This window comes from Clinocottus analis, unplaced genomic scaffold, assembly GCF_023055335.1.
Source record: "Clinocottus analis isolate CAN_PGR_092001 unplaced genomic scaffold, fCliAna1.0.p SCAF_15, whole genome shotgun sequence".
Taxonomy (NCBI): domain Eukaryota; kingdom Metazoa; phylum Chordata; class Actinopteri; order Perciformes; family Cottidae; genus Clinocottus; species Clinocottus analis.
Window position 1 is genome coordinate 7,226,895 of NW_027175876.1, and position 8,471 is coordinate 7,235,365.

The 8,471-nt window shown below is 45.1% G+C and overlaps 1 protein-coding gene across 2 annotated transcripts in view; it reads left to right on the forward strand.

Moving 5' to 3' along the window:
* Positions 1-8,375, forward strand: part of sesn1 (sestrin 1) — a 46,799-nt gene extending 38,424 nt beyond the window's left edge. The window contains exons 1-9 of one of the 2 annotated variants that reach the window (XM_068576459.1): positions 2,877-3,112; positions 3,891-3,956; positions 4,067-4,267; positions 4,369-4,551; positions 4,836-5,072; positions 5,279-5,536; positions 5,629-5,819; positions 6,229-6,373; positions 6,456-8,375. In XM_068576459.1, the coding sequence (XP_068432560.1) occupies positions 3,011-3,112; positions 3,891-3,956; positions 4,067-4,267; positions 4,369-4,551; positions 4,836-5,072; positions 5,279-5,536; positions 5,629-5,819; positions 6,229-6,373; positions 6,456-6,542 (1,470 nt within the window). In that variant the 5' untranslated portion in view covers positions 2,877-3,010 and the 3' untranslated portion in view covers positions 6,543-8,375. Of the gene's footprint in view, positions 1-2,876; positions 3,113-3,890; positions 3,957-4,066; positions 4,268-4,368; positions 4,552-4,835; positions 5,073-5,278; positions 5,537-5,628; positions 5,820-6,228; positions 6,374-6,455 lie in introns of those variants that run through there. The other variant, XM_068576458.1, reaches the window with a different exon arrangement.
* The last annotated feature ends 96 nt before the right edge of the window (positions 8,376-8,471 follow it).

Here is an 8,471-nt window from a genome sequence, read left to right on the forward strand (position 1 = left end):
TGTCTTGTAAGTTTGGTTTCAATGCAATGAGCTCTCTGAAAACAACAGAAGGTGACATCAAATAAGGGAGACACCCAAAGATGTAGGTCTTCAGACTTCTGCGAGACACCTGCAGTGTGGTTTCTATACATCACACAATGTTCTGAACTAGATCCAGAAGACACCACAAAAGTCTAACCGGTTGTCATATGAGCCAGGCCTAATCTATTGAAGTCAAAGAAGTTTGTCATGTTTTCTTAAATTGTGTCAGCGCCAGAGAAAGATGCAGGATGAATGTATACAGACCCTGATTACATTTAGTGAACAATGAAGACCTAGACAAGCGTCCGTGTGCATTTTTGCAACGGACGTACGGCAGAGTTTAACAGCTTGTCGAGCTATGTGAGGGCGTTAACCAACAGTCACCACGTACGCATCCTTACGTTACTTTGCAGATCTGTGTGCTATTAGTGAGTGGGTAGAAAACAAGCGCCACAACAAGCATACAAGTCACTAGACTGCGTTTTGAGTTCATGTTGGCATTACAAACCTAAGCATTTTTGATCCGTGCAGCGACGGTTCGGGATGCTGCAGTACTTGAGTTTACTGGTGGAATATCGATTCTGACAACCAGACATTTTGATGCTGGTAAAACATTTTAATACAAAGGGTAAAGCTTGCTAACTCGTCCGTTGTTAACATGCGCACATATATTTTTGATGACGTCGGCTGTAAAAGCATCAATAGTTGGAGAAAAACACCTCAAGTCAAGTCCAGTTTTGAGCTTTCCGAATCCTTTTAGAGCATGTATAATATGATATTGGATGTTTAGTGTTTTTAAGTCTTAATGCTAGCTTCTTATAACTCCATGTTACTTGTTTACAAGCTGTGTTGTGCTTTTGCATAGTTCAGTTCTGAGTACCAATGATAAACATGCAACTTTTTATCAACCGGACCAGAGACAGTGAGCTGAAGGTGTAATCGCAGCCTTGATGTAGGAAGGAGGAGATATGCCCGGATCACTGCACACGCAGAGATACTCCTGATGTGAGTACAGTAAAGCCGACAGAGTAGTCAGTGCGTGCACTCTGACAATAGTGTTTGGCTCTGTCCGCGAGGCCGGACCCCCCGAGCCTAAGCGCTTTTATGTGAAAAGGTTCGGTGTGTCGTAAGCCCTAACGCTGACCAGCCTCTTCTGCAGCTTTGCTGAGCCATGGGGCTCCCGGCATCCCTGGGAGTGCTGACTCCAGCCCTGGGAACATGTTTACCGCTGCCCTGCACCCCACCCTGTGACCTCCAGGAGAGGGGAGGGGGAGCTGTTGGCTCGGCTCACACAATGAACCTGCTGAACACTGTGCTATCTAACTGTGCTTGGACTTGCAGCTGGTTGCCAAACTGCCCGGGCAGGCTCTTAATTGGTGTGCACATGGGCGCGCATGCCTGTTCTTGGCCTCCACTCACCATCTCCTCGTTACCAAATTTAACTTGTTTGTTTTTTTATTGGGTATCCCTTCACGGTTCGCCCAAACACTTTCGTAATGATGACCTGAAGTAAAGTAGCTCATAAAATGTACAACTTTTTAAACATTCATCGCCTAGTTTTCTTCCCATAAAATGAGTCTATGTGAAATCTATGAAAAGCATTTTTTGTTTTACGTTGGTAACATGTTATTTGGAAATCTCGAGCAGATACACGACACAGTGGTGTGTGTGCGTGTGTGTGTGTGTGTGTGCGTGCGCTCACTGGCCAACATGTGAATGCTTTTTTAACATGGTTGCTGGCAATCCACAGAGGAAACAACACTTGACCCGCATGTACTTTTACATGAAATTACAACTCTCTTCTTCTGTCTCTCGTTTACGAGGAATTTTAAAGACTGCTGTAAAAAAAATAATTCCCACATGCAGACCTGTTTGGATTATGAAAAAAAGCTTTTATACTGTGATATAAAATGTGCGGTAAGTAGTGTTGTTTTCAGGACATCTCATCTGATATATTTCTGAGTAATTATTGACTTTCTAACCACCACGGTGTGATAAACCAGTTATACACTGTCCCGATGAACGTGTTATTGTTAAGCTGGGATAAACAAAGCCATAAGACCTGCCTTCCCTGTCTCTGCTTCCTCCTAGCTTTTAAAGGAGTCCTTTCTGCTGGGGCCTGATAGGTGGATCACATTATCTGTGGTTTGATAGGCTGCGGTGCAAACCCACTAACTGAAGGGCCGTTGTTGTTGCAGCAGGTCCTGCAGCTATCCACCCATCCCACTGTACGCTGATGCTGATCTTTGCACAGCAGACCTTCTTCTGCTACCCCTCCCCCCCCCCCCCCAGCACAGAGCCAATGGGACTTGCTGCTGTATGGAGCTGGCTTCGGGTTGTTGTTGTTTTCCCTGAATGCACATTACACAGATCATGCAGATGCCACAAAAATGCCTTGTTGCAGCAACATTTGGCAGTGTTACAGAAAACAATTTCTAGTCATCCTGCAGGCTGATCACTCCAAAGCATGATTGCTTAAAGTATTGATTAGAGTGATTGGGAACAGAAATCTATCAAGCAATCACCTTGAATTGATTGCGGCCATTATTCAGCGTACAGATTGCAATGCTTTACACTTAACTCAATCACGCTCAATGGCAACAGGGAACAAAAGAAGGAGAGAGAAGTGATGATGTTTTCTTAGAGGGGGATCGGTCTCTTCGCTCACGTTTTGGACCCCCCACCCCCCACCCTTTCTCCCCTCACGGTTAGCTCCGCCCACATGTGCTTCTCCCGCCGCTATTGGCTGCCTGGAGGCTGTTTTTGCCACCTGATTGGTCGCCACGCACGTCAGTCACACGAGCCTCGACTTATTTACCGAATGTATGAGCGAGAGAGGACGGCATTCTGCTGTAGGGCTGCAACAGCTGACTGTCGAGCACTTTACCCAGTGCCTCAAGGAACAAAGAGAAGAGGAAAGAGCCATTCAGAATACCTGTTAGATATTTTTTATTCCCTTCAAATAATTAAAGTGCAGCGAGGACACGCGATGAGGCACGCAGTCGCACCGGCAGAAAACGTGGAACATAATTATTTTGCCGTGACAGACCTGTTAAAGATATGTACCCATTGTGAACGGCGAAGCAAAAAGGTAAGAGAAAGAGAAGGAGCTTCAGGAACAGAATAACACTCTTTTTTTTTCTTCTTTTCAAAAACGCACCGCTTTCACAGCTTCAACCCGGCGGAGGGATTTAGACAATTGTGTCACATTTTGTTGGCGTCTTTGCGCGACGCTTTTTCCCTTTTGGAACAAACAAGCTGCAGTGCAGTCTTTTGTGCAGGCTTGTTTACGAGTAAGAATAGTTTGGGGTCATCGGTCAACAGAGCCACTCGGTTGACATTATTGTCAGTTGAGAATAAGTAGACATTTGGGTTTAGTGACACGTTAAATGCATGGTTTTAATTTCTGAATAATATAGTCGTTGGGTCGTTGGTCATTCATTCATCTGCTTCATTGTGCGCTGCGGGACGCTGTCCGCTGCGAGACATGTCTCGGCAAGCAGCGGAAAGTTACAGGTCATAGAAGAGGCAACGCTTTTTAGTCTGAAGGCACCGTTTGTGTTTGGATTTCTCGTTAAATGTAAAACTAAAGAGTTTCATTCTAATTTCATGCATAACTGTATTACGACTCTGCTATTGTATGCTGCTTCCACAACCGAGACAAGCTTTTTAAATCGCATTTGTATTTCAGTTTCCTCTGTAGAGCAGCAGAGATCTCACAGGTTATGGATGCCAGACAAACAAAGACACTCGGGTTTCTCAACGCAGTGGCGGTAGCAATGAGAAGTGATGTCAGATAAACTGCGTCTTTCCTCTCTGCTTTTCTGTGGCATTTAAATGTGTTCTCCTTTTGTCTTTTTGTCTTATAGGACTTGGGAGTAAGGATCCCAAGACCCTTAGGAAACGGACCAAGTAGATTTATACCTGAAAAAGAGGTAAAAGACTCTCTACAATCTCCCTAAAGACTTTAAACACACTTGCCAACGTGGCTTTTATGTTAAAAACTTGCATATTTATTATTGTTTTTTTGTTTCTTTTGTGTAAGATTCTTCAAGTCAGTAAAGTGGACGCCAGGACACAGTCGATATTCGAGGATGCCTTTGCAGCCCTCGGTCGACTTGACAACATTTCTCTTGTGATGGGCTTCCATCCGCAGTACCTGGGGAGTTTTCTCCGGACGCAGCACTACCTGCTCCAGATGGATGGACCCCTGTCTTTGCACTACCGACACTACATCGGCATCATGGTACGCTCCATCCCGTGATATCAAACCCACGCCTCGTTTAACTGTTAGTCAATGTCACCGTTGTTGTCTTGAGGTTGACCTCTCCTCCTCTTATCCTGCAGGCGGCAGCTAGACACCAGTGTTCCTACTTGGTCAACCTCCATGTGAACGACTTCCTCCAGGTCGGGGGGGATCCCAAGTGGCTGAACGGCCTGGATGGTGCCCCACAGAAGCTGCAGCAGCTCGGAGAACTCAACAAAATCCTGGCCCATCGGCCCTGGCTTCTCACCAAGGAACACATAGAGGTGAGAGGACAAACGTGGTTTGGAGGGTCGACATGAAGAGTCTTGCGTAACAGACTGTGATCATGGGTGTATGCCAGAATATAGCTGCAGCTGTATATCTTGGATGGGTTTGGAAGTTCTCGCAGGAGAAGTATTATAACAGAAGTGGGAAAAGGAAGTCACAATAAATTGGTTAGGATGGGTGAACACATTTTTTCCCACTTCCTAAAAGCTCAGCGGTAGTAAAGTCATTATTTTTGCCACAGTTACAAGGACTCACTTTATTTTTCCTTTACTTTTTCCAGCGCCTTCTGAAAGCGGAGGAGCACAGCTGGTCCCTCGCAGAGCTCATCCACGCCGTGGTTCTCCTCACACACTACCACTCCCTTGCCTCGTTCACGTTCGGCTGCGGCATCACGCCTGAGATCCAATGCGACGGCGGACACACGTTCAGACCCCCCTCCGTCAGCCAGTACTGCGTCTGTGACATTGCTAATGGCAACGGCCATGCTAATCACCACGACGATCTGCTTGGCAAAGAGGTGAGTGTCAAAAGGGCACCGTGTGTGCAGAGAGCTTGAGCATGCAAAAGTCTGTGAAACTGAAGTCCAGGCACCAGGTTTAACTATTGCACTTAAACGTCCTGTGTGCGGTGGATGCTAATCAGTTTGCAGCAGCCGAGCGAGGATGCTTCCTGCGGGACTCTTTCTTAACTGGAGACGTGCTCTCTTGCTCTTTGCTTCCATAGGAGATGTGTGGCGAGGTGGAGGTGCTTATGGAGCGCATGAAGCAGCTGCAGGAGTGTCGTGACGAGGAGGAGGAGGCTAGCCAGGAGGAGATGGCAACTCGCTTCGAGAGGGAGAAGACTGAGAGCATGCTTGTGGTCACAGCAGAGGACGAGGAGTGTGTCCCCTCCAGAGACATCTCCCGGCACTTCGAGGACCCGAGCTATGGCTACAAGGACTTCTCCAGGAGAGGGGAGCATGTTCCCACATTCAGAGTGCAGGTAGAGATCCAGTACAGTCTTAATATAGACTACGGTACACAAAACAAATGTCGATATGACTGTTATTTACTTCTTATTTCTCTTTTCTGCAGGACTACAGCTGGGAGGATCACGGTTTCTCTCTGGTCAACAGACTCTACCCTGATGTTGGTCAGATGCTGGATGAGAAGTTCCAGATGGCCTACAATCTGACCTACAACACCATGGCCACACACAAGGATGTCGACACCAGTATGCTGCGGAGGGCCATCTGGAACTACATCCACTGCATGTTTGGCATCAGGTTAGTCACTGGATACTCAGGCAGGGGTAGTACGGACATTCCCATTCCACCAACATAGCAGGACGGGCAGTTTAGCGGCCATTTTTATGTGTACTGTTGCCATTGCGACTGCTGTAGCGAGCTAACTTCCGAATAAACTAAACCGATTTACAGCAAGTCCAGAAAAGTACTAGCTCACTAGCTAACTAGCCAGCCAGTTGTCTCTTTTCCAGCAAGCTGTGTCCACTCTCAATGGCACCATTACAAAAACAACAATCAGCATTTTCTTTTGTGCTAGTCAAATGAGAAAAACAAACATTTCAATGTCCGCACTACTCCTGTTCCATTTCCATGGATACAAGCTTTATTGAGTAATGTGTGCCTTAAATCGGTACTGTTGCCTAATACTCGTGTTCCCTGTGTTCTTCAGGTATGATGACTATGATTACGGGGAGATAAACCAGCTTCTGGACCGTAGCTTTAAGATCTATATCAAGACTATGGTGTGTAGTCCGGAGAAAACCACCAAACGAATGTATGAGAGCTTCTGGAGGCAGTTTCAGCACTCCGAGAAGGTAAGACTCTGATGTGAAGCAGCATTTTTAACTGGTTGGTTTAATGTCCAGTATTTAATACTTGTCTCTTTTTCTCTTGCAGGTCCACGTTAATCTGCTTCTTATGGAAGCGCGAATGCAGGCAGAACTGTTATACGCTCTGAGAGCGATCACCCGCTACATGACATGAAGTGCTTTTGGCGTTTTTATCGTTTGTCAATGTCGTTGCTCATTACGAGACACTTCAAGAAAAAGAAAAAAAAAAGAAAATCAAAGGGGGGGTTGGGGATTCAACAAAAGTGTGGAAGAGAGAAGAGAAGCCCTGGGTTGTGACAGTGCTTATTGGATGGGTGTTAAGAAGAGGATCAGAACAAATGAAAGCAAGAAAATAAAAAAGGAACCGTTGAAGAAAATCATCTCAAACTACAAGTGGATGCACAAAATCAGTTTGTGTTGCCTGCAGTGCCAAAACTGACCAAGAGAGGGCTGCCTGGAGCAAACGCCTGCTCTGCTGAGGAGTTTGTGCTGGGCCTGAGCACCGACACCGGAGGCCTCCAGGACGATGTTTCAGTATTCCAGTATGCAACACATTGGTTGCCAATCTCTTCTGTCTCCTGGTAGAGTGAAGACCCACCGAAAAAAAAAGAAAAAACCCAGTAAGCTCTGCAGCCAGAAAAAGTCTGCACTTTGATTCTATTGTCACTGTTATATTTGTTTAGTTTCTTTAATACCTTTTTATTTCATTTTGTATTAAGAGAAGTGGATGTTGTTGTCAGTGTAGTTGCTGTTAGTGGTAACTGGAGATGGAAGCATTAACTTTTGGCCGGTGTTTTTTTTTGTGTGCCTGAACTATCCAGCACAGTGTGCAGATGTGCTGATGATGCTGCTCCCATAATGTGTTCGATGGGGTCATATTGATCCCCAAATCACCCCCAACCCTCATTATATCCCCCAATCCCCTATCCATTAGAAATCCACTGCATTACCTCCCTCTTTTCCTCCCCCCATCCCAAATCTCAAATGTCAATGTAAGCTAGTCCAAGGCGTGTGTGAAAACCAGGAGTTTTGGAAAGAAACTCAAAGAACACTGTCTGAGCCCTTCTTGAGTTTGACTGTAAATGTGTGTATGAGTTCTGTGTTTATGATGACTGAGGTGTGGATGTTTGTGTGCGTTTGTTTCATAGAAATGACGGAGAGAAAAACATTTGTCTTTTTGAATTTCATGTGTCAAAAAAAAAAGAAAAAGCGAGGCACTTTGAAGGAAAGACTTCTTGCTTCTGCTGTAGCTCTGTTATTGTGAGATAACTGTTTATCATTTGTTGTTGATAATAATGATGTTTATATTTTTCTGGTAATGAGAAGAAAAAAAAACGGAAAAAAAAGCTAATCGAGAAGAAAGTTAGACACCAGGTTTTTCAGGAGGGATTTGCTTCCGGTTGCCCTAACCACACCGTATCTGTCTTCCGCCGATCCCAGCAGCCTGGTCGCCCTAACGCTTTCGAAGCTTTGGATTGTGAATTTACCAGTAAATGAATACCTCTTCTGTTTTTCTCTATACAACATTTAAGAAGTGCTCTTTGGTGAGCAGAGACTCTTACCGGGCTGCCGCGTTCCCATTTCTCGGGGGCCGGCGGGCCCACACAGGGCCGACTGTGGTCGAATAGCTGTCGAGCGCAAAAGGTTGTAGCTCTGCTTATTTCCCTGCTGGGGAAGTCTAACCAGTGCAAAAGCAGCTTTTTTTTTATTAATTTGAACAGAGGTGTGAAACCTCTGCTGTTTTTGTTTTTTGTTTACTAAAACCAGTAAAGTACTGCATTCTTCTGAGGGTGGATTGAGAGAATCAGACAGATGAATGAGTGATGAGGAGGAGCAGGAGGGTGATGATAAAGGAATGGTACATTTGGAAGTGGTTTGAGAGGAAGGATTTTTTTTCAAACTTCTGACTGATGTCAGTTACTGACACTTTTTTTTAAAAATATGAAAATATCTGAAAAAGATGAAAAAAATAAACTATGATATTGAATTGTTGTGTATGATTTGTAGTTTTCTCCTAAACAATTAGATTCCACTGCTTCTTTAAAGAGCTTGTATTGGATGTGGAGAGGCCTAAACAGTCGCA